We start from the raw sequence: 18,739 nt of genomic DNA on the forward strand, positions 1-18,739 counted from the left end.
TAAGCCATTGCTCTACTGCTTAAGTTCGCATCTAGAGTAAGAAAACGGAGATAAGCAGGCAGATAATATACCTTATGCAATCGTTGGAGAGCATTTGACAGTTTTTGTTCCCGACTGTGATACAACTACAACATTTCAATGGAAGCAAGTAGAGGAATCTACAAACCCATCTGGGTATGTCACAGTTTTTGTTTTTACTGCATTTCAACAGTTTAAAGAATTTGATGTAATTTTAAAAGCTAACTGAGAATAAATTTAAGTAACAATGAGTAACTTGTTATTTCTTTGACAGGTGTTGTTCAACACATCCGTTTATGACATAGCTGTGAAGATCTGCTGGCATCTTCCTGGCTATGGGGCTCAAGTAAGACCCAGATCCATGCAAACCAAAACTGACATAAAATATCATATAATCTGAGGACCTGAGAGTGGTGGTCATTAAATGTCTCCTTTTATTTTTAGGTTGCAATAATGATGGAGTTCCTTAGGCATCACTGCTGAAGATCTGAGAGATCTTTTGGCAAAGAGCAAAGAGACACTCAGAGAGCAGTGACAAATGAAAGACTTTTTGTGATGTGTTTTCTTTTGAAGACTTTGGGAGTTTGAATTAGAAGATTTTGAAGAACTTGAAATTTCAAGCTCAGATGTTCCTTAAATTTCCAGAGGCCATACCTCCTAAATTTCATTGACTCACATCTGACATACAGTTTATAACAGTCCAGCTACACTGAATGCCTAAACTCCTCAGATGAAGGATTATCTTGAAATCCTTAAAGAGAAGCAGCAGGAACCACAAAGGGCCAAACTGCTCACCACACAGGAAGTGGTGATAGAGGTAGTTCCCTGCATTCTGGGAGCTTCCTCTTCACCCCCTCTTGAACATGGCCTCCCAGAGTCTGAGCATACTCTCCAAAAAGTGTTACCAAGGCCACTTTGGATCGCGTCTCCAAAACTCTCACAGCGATGGAAAGTCAGGCTTCCGTTCCATCAGAGATGACATGGTCCAGAGCATCCTGACAAAAATCAGAGGGAAATATCCTCAAGAAATTCTACTTAACAACATTGCAAACTTTGCACCAGTGCTGCTCAAGACAGTTTCCGATGTAGCAAAGAACCACATATATAAGATCTTCAAGCCCCTTCAAGTCTGCCAATGTCAGATGTTCTTCCAAATGAAGAACCTCCTTCTGAACGTTCATCATTGTTTGATGTTCCTCGCAATGAAGAACCTACTTCTGAATGTCTGCAAATCTCTAATATTTTTCTCTGATATTCAAGATACTGAACATCTTGAAAAGTTACATAAGAAAAACTGTCTAATGACAAAAGGTCATTAGACAGGTATCTAGAAAATTTAGAACTAGAACACATCTGAATGAATATTGAAAGCTCATATTCTGTAAATCACCGGAAGAGTGGAATTATGTATCTTAAATATCTAACCTTAAGAATCTCAAATGAATAAACAGAATATTTTCAAAATATCTGCTGTGTGTGTCAGTGCTGAATCCTCATTGATTGTGGGTAAAGTTTACACTGATGCAGGCTCACTATGGTGGAGGGCTTCATACCCTACCCCCACCAGAGACTGGCTGCAAACAGGCTGGAGGTGTGTAGGGGCTGGATTGAAATTAGGCTGTCTGCAACGCTGTCTTGTGTTTTAACAAGCTGGATCAAAATAAGTAATGTTACTACCGGTAATGTTTTGTTTCATGCTGGGTAGGAAAAGTTTAACCTCTTCAATGATTAAACTGGGTCATGTGCTAAATTGCCACTTACAACATGATGTAGACTTTATTAATCTCTCACTGGGGAAATTCCAGTTATGATTTTTTTTCCTCTGTGCACAAAGTTCAGTGGGACTGATAATACATACATACAGTCTGGATGAAGGACAGTAATGCTGAAGGAGCTGCTCCCAGCCTCTACGGTTTCATGCAGTGGGTGACAGGTACTGTCCATAATGGACATGTGCTTGGCTAACATCCTCCTCTCACGAAACTCCTCTATGGGTGTAGGGGGAGAGCTGGCCCTCTTCACCTTCTATTAAAACTGCTTTTTGTCTCTCTCCGTGTTACCACCTCTACAGCTGATACAAACAAAAGATTGCACAAGCCATCACTGTGACATGTTAAGGTTCTCCACACCCCAAAGGACCTGAGCCTGGCACGACTCATCACAGACTACTTCCTGCCTCTCCAGTCTCCATGGCGAGTAAATAAGCGGCCATGTAGCCCTTCTCTTTTGACAGGAAAGCAGTATTATCAGACACGCAGAGCAGATAAAAAGTAAATGTGTAGCAGAGAGGGACAGAAAAAACAATCAGCCAAATGCTGAGAGGTGTCAGTAAACAACAGTATCATCATCATTATTGTTGCTTACGATCACTTTTAGTGTGTAGTTTATTTTACTTGATGCTTCTTTTACATCTCTTTAATGAGTATAGGCATACACAACAGATTTAATGTCTATGCCTGGCTTAGTAATTTGCACATGCTGCGATGGTGTGTTCTGCACACAATTCATATTCCTTACCCAACTGTTCCACATTTTCACTGGCTCTGCAGGAAACACTCTTTTCTGGAGTCTGGTTTTATCGAGTGCATGTGAAGGAAAGCTTTTCAATATAGTCAAATGAGGTTAGTATGTCTAACACTATGTCCATCAGTAAAAGTTACACACTGTCAAAAAGTCACATTTTGCAGATTTTGGTGATCATCATCAAAACTACAAAGAAAATGAAGCTTCAGTATGTTTTGAGAAAGAGGGGTTTTTTTTGCCAGCTATTTGTTTTTTAAAAATCTTGTACAAGAGAAAATGTGAAGTGACATAGCAAGTGTCATAACTTGCTAAAAATAGCTGGAATTGTCAGATATGGGCTAAAACAAGTGTGCCAGTCTGGGTTTCAGTAGGGATGCATCCATAAAGACTGCTACCAGACAGAACAGCAGCAGAAATAACAGACTACATGAATATATAAGGACTATTGCGTGCAACCATAATAACAAACTTCAGCTTCCTTTTACTATTATTGTATTTACTCAGCAAGAAAGTTGGAAAGATTAGAAATATATCCGACTGCCTCCCAAATCGGCAGTCAGCTGGTTTGTATGAACAGGGCTTTGGGAGGATGTCCTCCAGTTAATTATGGTCTCAGTCTGTGCCAATTAAGGTGCCTTAGTTTATAAGCACTTTAAATGCCAAGAACAGAGTCATTTATAAGCTTAGCAACTGGAGAATATGCCACTGAGTGATTGTTTGCAGAGCAGCTATCCAACTGAAAGGACAAGATCAAAGTCTATGAATCTTCAGATATTTATTTTAGACCAGTAAGATGACAAATTCAGCTCACATATACTCACATATATCAAAAAGTTACAGTAAATGACATCAATGACGCATGCATTACTTAATGTTACATTAGCTGTCAAATCCAGACCTCTTGGTAGCCCTCCCCTTCTGGGCTACACCCCTTTGAGGCACGGAGGTACGAAGATAACCTCTGCCTTGATTAGATTGCTTCTTCTGGGTTGGCAAGGAGTTTAAGTTGTACATCTGAATGATGAAGAAAAACCCAGAGAACGCCTGATTCTGCAGGTACTGAGGCAGCCGTTGGACACTCCATACCAGGGCCAGCCAGCTGGTCTGCAAGTTCTGAACCAGAGCTGAAGGCCCAGGTGAACTCCTCATTACCTCCTGAGTAAAAAACAAATTTCAGCAAGTTCAATTCAATTTTATTTGTACAGAGCCACATCACAATAACAGTCGCCTCAAGGCACTTTATATTGTAAGGTAAAGGCCCTACAATAATAGAGAGAAAACCCTAACAATCAGACAACCCCCTATGAGCAAGCACTTTGGAGACAGTGGGAAGTAAAAACATACATGCAGAGTGGGAGGTACAGATACTTAGGTTAATGTTTTATGTACATTTTCTGTGCTAAACACATCAAGAACAGCTAACAGCACACCTGAACAGCTTGAATCTTGGATCCAGTTTCATGGTAAAGCCTTCTACACATTTTAGCAGTGAGTGAGCACAGTCGCTCAGGGTAACGGCCCCTGAGCGTGACCACTTCAAAACCTTCCATCAAGCGAGCTTCTTCTAGAGATACGAAGAAAAGAAAGGCATCTAAATGGAACTAAATGGCAAAAATCACACAGAAAGCTAATGAATGAATTTTAGGTTACCTTCTTGTGTTGGGGGAAGCATTTGGTCCGCCAGAGCCTCTGACAAGCTCAGAGCTGTGTCCAGTCCCACAGCTGTCACACCAACGACCCTCTTCAGAGGTGATTGGTTAATGCCATCATTCATCCTCCTCATCACCCAGTCAATGGTTTGATTGGCTGCAGTGCTCATCCCAGCCTGAATCTCATTCATTTTGTTTTTGGCAGGGATAACAATCTGAGCAAAGAAAATTAAATCATAACATAAAATATTTTATTATTCCAGACTTTGTAGACCTGTTGTGACTTATAAGGACTTAAACGAGGAAAGGAAGTGTTACCTTTTCTGTGGATGACAGAATTACAGAGAATGAAGCCTCCAGCCAGTCGAGACTCTTGCAGGCAACATCATTTGCATAGGAAACTGAAATATACCCATGAATAGTGTTGGGGTTTATCCAAAAAGCAACTTTGACCTGATGGTCAATGAAAAATGTCATTTCAGTCTCATCTTTAATGTAATGCATTGTATCCTGATGCTGCAATCTGTCAGGTTCACGTGTTCAACTGCTTGTAAACTAATGCCTAATCAGTCCAACATGGCAGCAAAACAATAAATTCAGGCATGTCAGTACGATCTGCTGAAGTTCAAACCCAGCATGAAAGATGATTGAAATTACTTTGAATATGGCATGATGGTAGTGCCTGGCGGGCTGGTCTGGGTATTTCAGAAACTGCTGAACTACTGGGATTTTTCCCCACACAACAGTGAATAGAAAAAAGAAACAACTCTGGATGAAAATGCCTTGTTAATGCCACAGGAAGAGGACAGTAACACAAATAACCACTTGTTACAATCAAAATATGCAAACAATCATCTGAAATACACTACATTGGACCTTGAAGCAGCTGGGCTACAGCAGTACTTAAAGTGGCAGTGAGTGCTGGTTAAAACTTCTCCAACTCCAAACCCGACTTTAGACAGCTCGTTGTGCGAGACAATCCGAATAAAAATATTTTTAAAATGTTCACAAAAACCCTTTGCATTGCAGAAGGATCTGGGTGTTTACACCAGTTTCTGTACAGATTAAGGTAGTTGAAAGACGGAGAAAACCAGATGCTCTAATGTCATTTCCTACATCTTTATGGAAGAGTCCTAACAGTAGCTACTTACTCTGGGGCTCTAGTTTAACAATGACAGGTGACGCTCTGTAACAAGCTGCTCTGCCTACAGCTGTCACGCTGCTCTCCAGCACTTCACACGCAGACTTCAGGCCGGGATGCCTGGATTTTGTGCCCGTGTACAAGACCGATAGTCTGGCACAAGCCGAACGAACAACGGGCAGATTCGCCAGCCTGGCAGCTGCACTGGGTGCTTTCTGCAAAAGAGATAGCAGAGAGTCGGAAAGCCAAGTTGGTGTGAAAGCCATGGTGAAAGAAGTGTTTTCATTTCTTTCGCGTTTAAATGCCAAATGAGCATAAAAAACATTTGGTGTTTGAGTAAAAGTATAGGACTCAGGGACTAAGAGTGTTTGATTGTACTCACCTGGTTGTTGTTTACTGTCATCTTTTGTACACTTTGAGAAAACAAGAACAAAAACAATTTAAAATATAAATCTTTTTCGGCAACTTCACATATTCAGTGTAAAGGCTAAAATGAAATAAAGCAACCAGAGCGAAAACCTCCGCTCAAATAGCGTGGGAGAGTCAATTAGTGGCCCACCTGTTCTTAACTCTCCTCGTAATCTCGCGTGATTTCATAGCAAGAATAAGGTCACAAATTAAACGTCTGCTTACAATAGCCATACTGGTCTAAGCTCCATAAGTGTGAAAATCACCCGCAGGATTTTTAATTAATGTTGTTACAGAGAATAATAATGCCTCTTTTTTTATTGACCTCCGACATTAAAGGGTGACGTTGCAATACTTCACCTGTCCGGTGGAGGACCCTAACGCTGTGAGCAGGATTTGAACCTGCGCGGGGAAACCCCATTGGATTTCGAGTCCAACGCCTTAACCACTCGGCCATCACAGCTATATATCAACAAAAAGGTCAACCAATTAAAGAGGAAGAAGAAGAATGCCACATGGGGCTGACAACGGGAGTCAGCAGTAGCCGCATGTTCATACCTAACTCTAAATATTAGCCAATACTCATATTATGGGATTCATTTATTGCTTTAATCACCTCACACAGGCCTGCTGTCAAAATAAGAGAGTGAAATAAAGGCCTAAATACTTACAATATTACGTAAATGTGAGAAGAATTAGGTGTGAGCTGCCACAGATTGCTTGTTTGATAATCGAGCTCTGGGAGGTTATTAGTTTTCCCAATGCGCCGCAGAATTAATGAGGGTAAACACCCAATTATGGATTAACGAGGCTTTCCGACGGGTTTGTTTCGCAGATCTGTGCAATGTGTGCCTATATGCCGAAAAGCAGGCTGTAAAAAACTAAACGTTTAAACAAAGCAAATGTCGCGGCTGATTTACACCCACTGCCAGGGAAAATCTTTATAACCGTAGCGCCTAATTATAGGGAAGGCAAGTTAATCACCGCGTGTGCTCTACGGGGACTGATACTGTAAAGATGCTCGTAATGCGCACTCAGGTCTGTGTGCGCATACCGATGAGCTGAGGACAAAAAGGCGGTTTCCGTTAGAGGACGGCCAGAGTGATGAAGAGTGATGTTTTGGCCCCCACAGAGGAGCACGCTCTGAGCCACGAGGTTCTGTCTGTAGCGCTGCTGCTGCTGTGGCTGCGGCAGACGCGTCTCCTGCACGCGACGTGCTCCGAAACCGTTTTTTTTCAGTCACCCCCCCCCCCAACTCCTAGGGAGGGAGTGTGTTGGGTGGTGGTGGGGGGTGTATCACAGGGTTTGGGAATGGTGCCTACCGCAAAAATAAATAAATAATAATAAAATAAAATAATGGGAGACACAGGAGAAGCACGTGGAGTGGGTGGTCCTCAGCACACGGCTTTCACGTGGCTTATAGAGGAGAGCTGAGCCGCCACAACAGTCAGTCCGGTGCTGCAGCAGCAGGGAGACAACATCAGCATCAGTATGGCTGTGGAGATGGAGCCCGCGGAGTAAGTGCGCTCTCTGTTTGCCTTTGTTTGTGTGCACAAAAAAGTGATCGGACTGTACCACCTGTTTGACTTTAAGAGAAAATAATAAGGTTTATCTGCTGTCATGCACTCATCGCTTATTAGGTGACATATCTTTGCGTCTGTGTGTGGGATCGTTGCTTATTTCCCCTTTTAAAATAAGCCGCGTAAACGGAGCCTTTAGAGTTTGTGTTCGAAACTGCGCTGTTTTTTGCTGTCCTGTCTGCTGTGAAACCTCCAGTGTTATTGATATCCAGTTTATTGCGACCAGTATGGTTAATTTGACACGTGAGGCTGCTCAAATGGTTGTAGTCGTGCTGTGTGCGTGTGTGTGTGTGAGGGGGGTTCGGACTGTTTTGCAGTCAGGGGCTGCTGCTTCCTCCACATGTGCCTGTTGATCTAAGATGCTCTCCGCCCCCCTGGTAAAGGTGTGGGTGTGCTTGTTGTTGTTGTTGTTGTTGGTGGTGGTTAGTCATTCCTGTGGGGAGTGCAGGAATAGACAACTGCAGGAATGTCAAATTTTTGTGTTGCTTAAAGTGGAGTTAATTTAGTACAAAAGCACTGGCTCGTGGAATCAGTGGGTGAGGTTCGTTTAATCTGCAGGTGCCACTGGTGCACGTGAAACCATAAAAATGAACGTCCAGCAGAGAGGAAGATAAAAGGGGCACCTTGACTGTCAATTGTAGAAATTTAAATTTGTAATATACTGGGATATTTATAATTAGAGTTATTTGTAGTTAGTATATTTGTTTTGTAGCTTTGTTGTATATTGTATTATTTAATTTAGTTTACTTAGTTACTGTTCTTACTGTCTTGGAGCAACTGTGACCACACAGTTTCCTCTGGGATTGATCAAATATCCTGATTCTGATTGTGGATAGGACAGCGTTATGCCCAGCAGGTGGCTCTAAAGTGGAACAAAAGTCCACATGAGACAGGCCTTTTGTGCTGCGACCTCTTCCTTTTAAGGCTGTGCCCACGTGTGGCACCATCCCAAATCAGATATTGTTTCTGTGAACATTTCCCCTTTTTCTCCGTAGTGTGATCCGCCTGATAATGCAGTACCTCAAAGAGAACAACCTCTACCGGACGCTGACCACATTACAGGAGGAAACCACCGTCTCCCTCAACACAGTGGAAAGCATCGAAAGCTTTATTGCAGATATAAACAAGGGTCACTGGGACTCTGTCCTGCTGGCTATTGAATCTCTCAAGTTGCCTGACAACATACTTATTGACCTTTATGAGCAGGTAAGTCTTTGGATGTTCAGCTAATGCTTTCCTTGGCTTTATTTGTTTATTCTCAATTGATCACGTTCTCTCCAACAGGTTGTTATGGAGCTCATTGAAATGAGGGAGGTGGGCGCAGCTCGCTCGCTCCTCAGGCAAACCGACCCGATGATCATGTTGAAGCAGACCCAGCCAGAAAGGTACGGCCACCTGGAGAACCTGCTAACCTGCTCCTACTTTGACCCTCGTGAGGTAAGAAAGCAAAGTGCTCGGACAGCTGCGTCAGAGAGCGCTTCATAGGTATAGCTAACATCCTTTCAATCCCACTGCAGGCGTACCCAAAAGGAAGCAGCAAGGAGAAGCGGCGCAGAGCCATAGCTGAGTCTCTGGTGAGGGAGGTCAGCGTGGTGCCCCCCTCCCGCCTCATAGGACTCCTGGAACAAGTCGGTGTAAGTGCACCGATTGATATCCTTCTGAAAAACCCGCTTTAATTACAGGGCAAGTAACACTTCTTAATCGATGGAGACAACACTGTGCGATAGTTTGTCAAAGATACCAAACAAATGACCTCGGTTTTATGTATTTTTTATACAACAGCCCCACTTTAATTAGGGTTTCCTGAGGGCAACAAACACTTTTCTGCAGTCCTTCCAACTTTCCGACTGTCTTACACGGACACAGAATTTCACTTTAAACAGACAGTTTTGGTTAAATCCCAATAAAACATAACAGTCACTGGGCTGTTTGCTTTCCAGGTGAAATAGATCACACACACACTTTTGTGTCTTCTGATCAGGACCTTTAACAGAGTTCTTTCCGTGTGAAATACTGAAAAATGTATTAACGTTTTTATACCTCCAAATTCTGCACATTTAGTCAAAACGTAATGTAAATTTGAAACCATTTTTTGAGAGATTTAAAGTTTAAAGGATGCAGGTAAGCTACAAAAACAAAAGAACAGTACACCAGTCGTAAAACAAGAGCAAGGCCCTCATTTGTATTTATATTTAACTTTTTTTTTTCTTTTACATTTTCTTTAGCAGTTTCATCCCTGACATATTAACAAGCTCAGTTATTTTCTTTAATTTGAGTGATTGACGTGGCAACATAGTGAGTTTCTCAAAACTGAGTTTCTACATTCTCAAAGACATACTTTACTGTACATCCTCCTGTGCAAGATGCTATTTTTGTTAGTGAGCTGTTACACAAGTGCTGCCAGCAACAGCAAAGTTCTGAATAGCCTCCATTCACTTTAAGTTATAACTTGTCTAATCCAGGAGGCTAATAACAGTCATGTTAAAAATAAGGGAAAAAACAAGAAAGAAACTGGACTTGGACAATATATCAAAGTGGGAAACTTGTGTTCTTGCTGCCAGAAGTTGCATTACATTATTGGACACAGCATGAAAATAAAAAAATAAAGTTGGTAGTTCTTAATATTCTTGATTTTATTGAGATTGTCACTGTTTTATTTTTTCTGCTGACTCTTTTTCACCGTCTTTCAGTCTATGAAACTACAGCAGTATACAGATCACCTCTCCCCTGATATGACCATTGATACATCTGCCAGCAAAGAGAAATATGTGGAGAAAGAGACCTTTCCAAACCAGCTGTATCGCCACATCAAGGTCTGTAATGGCACTTGGAAAATGATTTTGTTTTCTAGCAGAGCACTCAAGTGACCAAATTTATTTTAACAACTAAATGATCCATTGGGGTGATTTATGACACTGTTACGTTTTATAAAGGAGAACTTTTTTATGGCTCTTTTTGTGTTTATCATTCAGACACTGTTTCCTTTATGTGCAGATACTCTAACATGTTATAATATAATTAGTGACAATTTTCAGTATTTTCTAGGCAAAAATCATGGAAGCTGATTAGGGCCACTGGAAAAAAATACGTGAGGTCATGGCTTTTTTTAATTCTGAAGGGGGAAAAATCATAATTTGGACTTTTTTCTCAGAATTCTGAAACCCCCTCCGCACCCAAATTCTGACTTTTTAAAATCAAAATACAGACTTTCTTCTTATAATTTCAAATTGTTCTCAAAAACTGAATTCTTTTTTCAGAATACTGACTGATTTTGCCAGAAATGTGACTTTTTTCAGAATTCTAAAAGACCCCAAAACTCATTAGTCCTAATCATCCATTCCAAAGGAATTTTGGCATCACAGCTTCACCAGATCTTTATGCTTGGTTGGTTTGGAAGGGATGTACTACATGAAAGTGCACCTGCCTCTGCACGCTGCCAGCTGTTCATCCACACAAAGATCGCCTCCGACAATATATTATCTGGGCAACAAGCCTACAAACATTGTCCAAATATCCCTGAAAGAAGCAGGCTTACCTGCTTGTCTACTCAGTTGTTGTTAAACAACATGTACTAACTGAATTGGATCTTTCACTGCAAAACATTACAATATACTGATTAAAAATGGAGAATGAAAATAAAATTAACACCTATAATAAAAAAAAACCCAACAGCCTCACAACAAGTGGTTGGAGAAGTAGGCAGAAAAATGAATAATAGGACACATTTGTATGATCGAATATATCATAACTGTACAAATGATTGTCCATCATTTGAAGGTTAAAGAAGAGGTTGTTACTTCCTTGGTTATTATCCCAATACACACACACACACACAAACACTGCAAACTAATTACTTTGTACACCTGAAGGCATTTCATCTAGTCTCTGGCTGTGCTCTCATCACTTCTATCCAGATGGAGCATCCTTCTATCCTGAGTTGCTCATCCATGCTTATTCTCTGCCCAAGGTTATTAAGTGAGAATAGTCAGCCCACACAACAGCAGGCTATTGAAAAACTTTATGTCTCCCTGGAGTCTCCTAATATTAATTAGTGCCTTATTTCCTTGTCTGAGTGTGAATCTCAGGCTGCAAATCAAACAGGAAAGCACGTGTGCTGCGAGCGTTAATAAGCTTTTCTGTGTGTGCAGTTTGGGCGGCGGTCGCACGTGGAATGTGCCCGTTTCTCACCCGATGGAAAGTATTTAATTACGGGGTCAGTAGATGGCTTTATTGAGGTCTGGAACTTCAACAGTGGAAAAATTAGCAAGGTGAATATATTTCAAATCAGGAAACTAAAAATACTAAGATTTATTAAACACATCACCTCCTACATACTGTGTAATACCACATTTTCCTAATTTTGTGTTTTCATTGCTGAATGAATGAACCAGGATTTAAAATATCAGGCCCAAGACAGCTTCATGATGATGGATGATGCTGTGCTGTGTATGTGCTTCAGTCAGGATACAGATCTACTGGCTACTGGAGCTCAAAATGGCAAAATAAAGGTTGGATGGGTTCATATTTGTGTGTGTACTTTCCAGATAAAATAAACGATCAATAACTGTATCCATACGATTTATGAATATATTGCTGACGTAATCTATTTTTTGATTTTTCTTTTGAAATGTGTGTGTGTTGTTGGGGAAGGTGTGGAAGATCCAGAGTGGCTTGTGTTTGCGTAGGTTTGAGCATGCTCACAACAAAGGCGTGGCTTGTCTGGGCTTTTCCAAAGACGGCAACCAGATCCTCAGTGCCTCCTTCGACCACACCATCAGGTGGGATTCGATGTTGTCATGGTTTCTGTGTAGTGAACACGCTGCAGACTGCAGCTATTCCTCTTGCACAACATAATGTAGAGAATTTGTGTGTGTGTGTTTATATTTTATTACATTATTAACATAACTTACATGTAACATTGTTAAAATTCTAAGTTTAAATTTGCAGGGTTAACACTGACTGTATTCACATAAGTAATATATTCACATTTGAAAATATATTTGAATGTAGATTTTAAGTGGTTGATGTAAAGCCCTCCACACAAATAGCTTAAAATTGTACTAATTTGAAAATGAAATGAAAAATAAAATCTGCTTTCATTAAAAAAAAAAAAACATTTAGAGACATAACAAAAGCAAAGAGGAAACCATTTAAATTGAGAGCCTTGTGGCAAGAGTTGCCTCGTCTACCGTGGGAGGCAAGCGAGAGATCTGACTGCCCTCAGACATGATTCACAAAAGTTTTGAAGGTGCACACATGGGCGTCAGTTCAGCAGGAGGAAAGCAGCGCTCTCTTTCTACATCCCACAGCTGATTAGCAAAAAACTGAAAAGTAGATTGGATATTTGGCAGTTTAAATCCTTTAATGCTTTCTAAACTGTCTGCTAGAGCACATTTTGGAAATTGTGCCTACAGTGACTCAGCATTTTTCCACTTTAGCTACAAAATCCGTGTTTGGAAATCATACTTTTCCCCCAAAAAGTCATAAAAAAACATGCTCAACTAAAAGTGCAAGATGCCAGTGAAAGGTGAAGGCAGTTCGTTACTGGCAGCAGTCGATGCCTGGCCTCACATGTTGTTCACATACATTGTGCACCTGTAAATACGCAGTGCCTACAAAGCACAAAGATGTCTTCCTTTCGCTCCCACCCTCATGCACGAACTGAATCCCCTTCACCGTTGTGGAGCTGAATGTTATTTCTGACTCCTGGGGGTGTGGGCTGAACCTCTCCGCAGTGTTGGAAGCACATGTGCTGTGTGGGTGTAGCCGAGGAACCATGTGCTCAGGCACAAAGCTGCAACGTGTTCCTCTGCTTGAAATTCCACACGCGGGGTGGATTGTTTACAAATGATATATCGTCCTGCAGGACAGGAAGCGAATCAGTAGGCATTAGGCGTTTTGTCACGGTTTAAGTAAATCTGCACCCAGCCGCACAGAGGAGCTAAAAATAGCACATCAGCAGCTCAGTGGCACATTTCATCCGCTGTCGAGTAAAATCCCCTCTTTGAGTTGAAGAGGGGATTGTTAGAATGACTCAGCACTGCCCTTTTAATTCATTTCAGTGTCCTTTATCTCAATCAATTCCTCAACAATGTCATCTCCAGAGTCCATGAGCTGAAGTCAGGCAAGACGCTAAAGGAGTTAAGTGGCCATTCATCATTCGTAAACGATGCGTTCTTCACTCAAGATGGATTTCACATCATCAGCGCCTCATCAGATGGCACTGTGAAGGTACAATTTGCATTAACAGCGTGGAGCCACATCAGTCGACTCTATAAAGTCATTCAGATCTGTTCTGATTGGTGTCATTACACACGACAGCTGAGAAAGTGCTGAGCTACTCTAAAATCTGAGATTTTTCCTCGTGTATTGTTCAGATTTGGAACACAAAGTCCTGTGAGTGCATCCACACTTTTAAATGTCTGTCGAGGACACTGGATGTCCCCGTCAACAACGTGATCCCTCTCCCCCAAAATCCAGAGCACTTTGTGGTTTGTAACCACTCCAACGCTGTGGTCGTCATGAGCATGCATGGCCAGGTGAGAGCAACTTACTCTTCTCATAGAATCTTATTTAAATCTAAAGAACGAGACTTTGCTATGCTTATTATTAATGCAATTGCAGCTGCATTAAACAGTGTTATTATTACTGTTTCATCTACTAATCAATTTTCAATTAGTCATCAGAAAATTGTAAAAAAAAAAATGTATGACTAAAGGTGATGACTTATCAATAGTTGTTTGACTTACAGTACACAAATTACATTACATACATTTTTGTTGCAGAATGACTAAAATCATACATCAACTATAAAAAAATCAGCTAATTAGATAATAAATAATCATTAGATAAAAAAATTACAGGCATTTTAGCCCCTCAGCCATAAAAGGCTGATTGGGTATTGTCATCAGCCCACCAGGAGGGCGGGCAGCGTTGATACTCAAGTTTGTGACTGTGATAAAAATCGAGAACAAAGTGATGTAAGACTTTCAAATTGAGACCATAGTTGTAACTACTCAAAATCTTGGATGAGTTTGAATCTAAGTGGCCTCTGACCTCAAGGTCAAGTTTAGTCAAAACCTTTTGAATTCGATAACTTCAGAACAAGGTGACATAGGGTTGTGAAACTGACATCATAGGTGTGTCTACTAGGATGCTGAGGGGAACCACTGGTGGCCAAGATGCTGCTCCTCTGTGGAGATGTCATAAACCTAAATTTTCTCTAATGGCCAGTGTGGGGTGACTTATTCGGTCTCAGTAAACACTTTCCTAATCCGTTTATGATCTTCGTTAGCAGTTTTAAGTCTGCTTCAAATACATCTCATTTTGTAATTTGTGGTACTTTTAGCAGTAAAATGTACTACAAAACAGCAGATGATGGCTTACACACTCAATTGAAGACTTCAGAAAAGTAGTTTGCAAAAAGTGAATAACATCGCTAGTGGACAAATCCACTAGTCTATGACAGGAAATGTAAGAAAAGCTCTCTAGTCTTTGTCAAAATGTAACAAAACCTGCATATTAGCTCCTTAAAATGAATGAGCAAATCTGAATTGAAGGCAAAGTTTGACTGACTTCAGGTTTTAAGTCCACGTAAAGAAAGGACAGTGGTATGTAATATTTGGAAAGAATGCACATTTTGGTGCATTTCCCTCCAAAACAATCACCCCCAAATGGTTCTTTTAACTGAAAAGACAATGCATTTTCAAAGTTACTTACAATGTATTGTTTATCTCAACCTTTTGTTGGTGTTTTAGATTCACACTTGAATATATTTGTGGAAGCTTAACATCTCTTTCTCTCTCTCTCTCATCTCCTCAGACTGTGAAGACCTTCAGTTCAGACAGAAAAGGAGCAGACTTTGTGTGTTGCACCCTGTCACCCCGCGGGGAGTGGATTTACTGTGTGGGGGAGGACTTAGTGCTCTACTGCTTCAGCTATACAACAGGAAGGCTGGAGAAAACGCTGACTGTAAGCTCTGCTGCTAATATTCACTTATTATTAAAACTGTTTCGCATCTATTAAAATTTGGGCTGCTAGTGTTTTTCATCTACACTCTAATAAGCTTCCATGTTAGGTTACAAAAAAGTAGATTTGGCAGCTTGAAACTTTTATTTACTTACTGTCCAAAACATGCTGTGTAGAAAATGAGCTTTACTGCATACTGTCAGCTAGGGCTGGGCCATATCATACCTTTCACGGTAATACCGGTATAATGTTGGGCAACGATAAGAAAATGAAATATCACGATAGAATATGGGTAAAACGCGCATGCGCAGTGCCTTTGTTTTCATACGCACATGGCGGAAAAAGCATGGTGGCGACGGAGAATGAGAAGGGTGAAAGCGGAAGAAACGGATGAATCAGAATTGGTTTGTAAAAATGCTGCAACTTCAGTGGTGTGGAACTAGCTTAGCTTTCGTCCGTCAGATACACAACAAAGCACTATTTTTGGTAGAGCATGCTAGCGGGCCGTCGTTATTACCGTGTTTTTTGGAAAATACGGCACACTTAAAATCAATCCTTTGATTTTTCTGAAAAATCGACAGTGCCCCTTATAATCCCGTCTGCCTTATGTATGAATTCTGGTTGTGTTTACTGACCTCGAAACGATTTTATGTGGTACACGGTGCTCAAAAATCTGCCAAATGTTTCAGTACGACTTTGCTAAGCTACGAACCCGCACCGCTTGATGGATTGTTGGAGCATTACGGCTACTGTAGGCAGGAGCCTCGCGGAGTGATACATATTGTGCTTCAACATAATATTACCGTATTGTGTGTGTATAACCTCTTTTTAAGTTTTGTGAATATTATACATGGTTATGCTCAGGATATGTCAGCCAATTTCCACTGGAAATGCCTTTTGGTTAAACTGTCAGCAAGGATTTTGCATTTGCACTGTTAAATTTTTATAGAACTTTAATGCACATAAAAACAGCTGCTTGTTTAAGTGAAAATACATTGATGGTATTTTTTTTTGCACTAATAAAGTTGTGGAGTTGTAAAGTATTTTGTCTAGTGCCAATTATATCGTCAGTTATATCGTTATCGCAAATTTTCAAATGTATATCGTGATAAATATTTTTGGTCATATCGCCCTGCTCTGCTGTCAGCTGTTGGTCTCAACCAGTTATCACTGTTATTTCAGTGTTTCTACTGTGACCTCCTAAAACAGTTTATCACCGTAAAATATAGCTGCACATCTTTGCCAGTGCATCTTGTTGCAAGTTGTTAACAATTATTTTTTGCCTTTCTTGAGGTGTTACAAGCATTTAGCTCTGTTGCATATTACTTACTCTTCTTACTGCACATTTAGAGAAATGGATTTTCACAACTAGTCTAAGGTGAATGCTGGCCAGATGTAATAAATCACCATGCTGGCTAAACTTTAAAGGTGTTCCTAGGCAATCCACTAGAGGAAAAAACCCATTACACATCCATATCAATCACAGTCTAAACACAAAATCTTACCTTAATACACTAAATCTCTGTTAGTTTCCAACCAGGCGTGGTACACTGATGTCTAGAAATCACCTAGTAATGTGTAAAATTGCCCATCTGTAGCATCAAAGTGGCATTATATTACTGTAAATAATTTCCACGATCTTCGCAGCAGGTTTTTTTTTTAAGTGTTGTTTAGCTATATCACTGCTGCTGAGTAACAATAACAGGGTAAGGGGTGGGTGGGAGCAACTGATGGGTGATGGAGAATGTGTGCTGATCTGTCTTCCCTGCACTCACAGGTTCACGAGAAAGACGTAATTGGCATCACTCACCACCCACATGAGAATCTGATTGCCACGTACAGTGAAGACGGTCTGCTGAGGCTATGGAAGCCTTAAAGTGTCACCTGCATTATATTGTGGAGGACCTACACAGCTGTTGACATGGTGTATTAAAATCTATTTGTGCCATGAAAATGCTTTGAAAAAACAATCAATGAATATGAAAAACCACCTTTAAATTATAAATAAATTTACCAATCAAAGTTTTTCCCCCCACTTTAAAGGATTCTGTATGTTGGTTTCTTTTTTTTAAATTCCTTGTGGAAAATTTAAGGTAAGAATGCCAATATTCATGTTTTCTTTAAGTCAGCAAATTCTCAACAAAAAAATAATCTAAAGCAGCTGCACTTTAAACATGTTTTTTCCTTCCATATTTTGATTTATTTATTTATGGGGTAATCTATTTGTAATTCATTAGCATTTGCAACGCTGTTTAGGTCCTCCATACCTTACACCTTCTTCCTCATGAATCCAACTTCACCAGTTTGAATCCCCATTTTCATCTCTTCTGTCTTTATTAGACATGAAAATGCATGATGGTGAACTGTTGTGAAAATAGTTATAATAGAAATCGCCTCTTGTTTGGGCATAAACAAACAATATCAGGTATATGATTGATTTGCTTTGGTTTATAATAATGTTTTTTTATTCTTAATTTTTAGATTTTATCCAAATAACGATTCTGATGTCATGATTTATTTGTTCTCTGCGTTCCCTGCATGCTACCTCAGTGCACTGCCTACATGTCTCTACAGTAATTTTTGTAGTCCTTTAAAATATGCATGATGACTGATAACCCTGTACAGAGCTCCAGTGACACATTCTGTATCCTGTGCATAAACAACAAATGTATTTTACACATTTATTGTCTTGTGTCTGATGTTCCTGTGCATAGATAGGTACATATACCTGCAACAGACTCCCTCTAGCGGTAACTGTTCGTACTACCTGGTACTGTCGTCATTTATCACTGCGAGATATTGTTTAGCAACTAAATTATTTATTTTTGGTATATTCATTATGCTGTACATAACATCTCCAACCACATGACAAATGATAATAAAATTCAAAATCTGGTGTTTCTGTTATTTCATAATAATACGCTTTAGTGCTAGATTTGTTCGACATGGCAATTTATCCAAGTACTGCATCTGCAACATTTTTTTTTTTTTTAAAGGGCAGTTAATTTGAATCTTTTGCTGCTCGGCACTAACAAGGTCCTAGATGTGGAAGAATTAATAAAACTGAAAGTAACAGGATTGGTTGTAGAACCCGACGGGTTTGTAAGTTGTATTACAAAGTATGAACTGTTATATCTTCCTAAGCCGCTTTTTGTTGCCATGTTCTTGTAGTCAAAATTTTTGTGAAACAGAAGAAAAAAAAATATTTTCAAAGTCCAAAAGAATATCATCCATTTTTTTCCTGTGTAATTATATATATAGTAAAAAGAGAGTACATTCTCTTTCAGTTCTAATGTTTCACATATCAAAACATAATTACAATCATCTGTTCCTCAGCAGATTCTAACATTATTTAACTACAAATGATGAACAACATAATGGACAGGACCTTGCAGTCAATGAGTCAACCATAAACTCCTCTGTATATCTAGATTCAAATGTGAGGATATCTG

General features: G+C 40.1%; 2 protein-coding genes and 1 non-coding gene across 3 annotated transcripts; 1 reads left to right on the plus strand and 2 right to left on the minus strand.

The window, feature by feature from the left end:
• Positions 1 to 3,420: 3,420 nt before the first annotated feature.
• LOC134629717 (perilipin-2-like) lies at positions 3,421 to 5,734 on the minus strand. Its single transcript, XM_063477239.1, has 6 exons — positions 5,714 to 5,734; positions 5,342 to 5,546; positions 4,509 to 4,591; positions 4,192 to 4,405; positions 3,972 to 4,132; positions 3,421 to 3,696 (listed from the first exon to the last, which is right to left on the minus strand). Exons 1-6 carry the CDS (start codon positions 5,732 to 5,734, stop codon positions 3,421 to 3,423), a joined length of 960 nt encoding a protein of 319 aa, XP_063333309.1.
• A 386-nt stretch (positions 5,735 to 6,120) lies between these two features.
• Positions 6,121 to 6,202, minus strand: trnas-cga (transfer RNA serine (anticodon CGA)). The gene has a single exon. It is a non-coding gene; the product is annotated as a tRNA-Ser (tRNA).
• Positions 6,203 to 7,145: 943 nt separating this feature from the next.
• On the plus strand, positions 7,146 to 18,304 carry LOC134629162 (WD40 repeat-containing protein SMU1-like). Its single transcript, XM_063476217.1, has 12 exons — positions 7,146 to 7,256; positions 8,315 to 8,525; positions 8,604 to 8,756; positions 8,837 to 8,953; positions 10,010 to 10,132; positions 11,468 to 11,587; positions 11,711 to 11,827; positions 11,970 to 12,097; positions 13,424 to 13,550; positions 13,697 to 13,858; positions 15,141 to 15,290; positions 17,065 to 18,304. The coding sequence occupies exons 1-12, from the start codon at positions 7,231 to 7,233 to the stop codon at positions 17,161 to 17,163; spliced, it is 1,533 nt and encodes a 510-aa protein (XP_063332287.1). The 5' UTR covers positions 7,146 to 7,230; the 3' UTR covers positions 17,164 to 18,304.
• The last annotated feature ends 435 nt before the right edge of the window (positions 18,305 to 18,739 follow it).

Source organism: Pelmatolapia mariae, linkage group LG6 (assembly GCF_036321145.2).
Source record: "Pelmatolapia mariae isolate MD_Pm_ZW linkage group LG6, Pm_UMD_F_2, whole genome shotgun sequence".
NCBI lineage: Eukaryota > Metazoa > Chordata > Actinopteri > Cichliformes > Cichlidae > Pelmatolapia > Pelmatolapia mariae.

Excerpts from the sequence above, each read along its gene's own strand:
- LOC134629717 (XM_063477239.1), bottom strand. The coding sequence starts at position 5,734 with ATGACAGTAAACAACAACCAG. Across the intron at positions 4,592-5,341 it reads TGTTAAACTAGAGCCCCAGA|TTTCCTATGCAAATGATGTT; the intron begins GTAAGTAGCTAC and ends GGTATATTTCAG. Across the intron at positions 4,133-4,191 it reads GCTTCCCCCAACACAAGAAG|ATGCCTTTCTTTTCTTCGTA; the intron begins GTAACCTAAAAT and ends AGTTCCATTTAG.
- LOC134629162 (XM_063476217.1), top strand. The coding sequence starts at position 7,231 with ATGGCTGTGGAGATGGAGCCCGCGGA. Across the intron at positions 8,954-10,009 it reads GACTCCTGGAACAAGTCGGT|TCTATGAAACTACAGCAGTA; the intron begins GTAAGTGCACCG and ends ACCGTCTTTCAG. Across the intron at positions 13,551-13,696 it reads CATCAGATGGCACTGTGAAG|ATTTGGAACACAAAGTCCTG; the intron begins GTACAATTTGCA and ends TGTATTGTTCAG.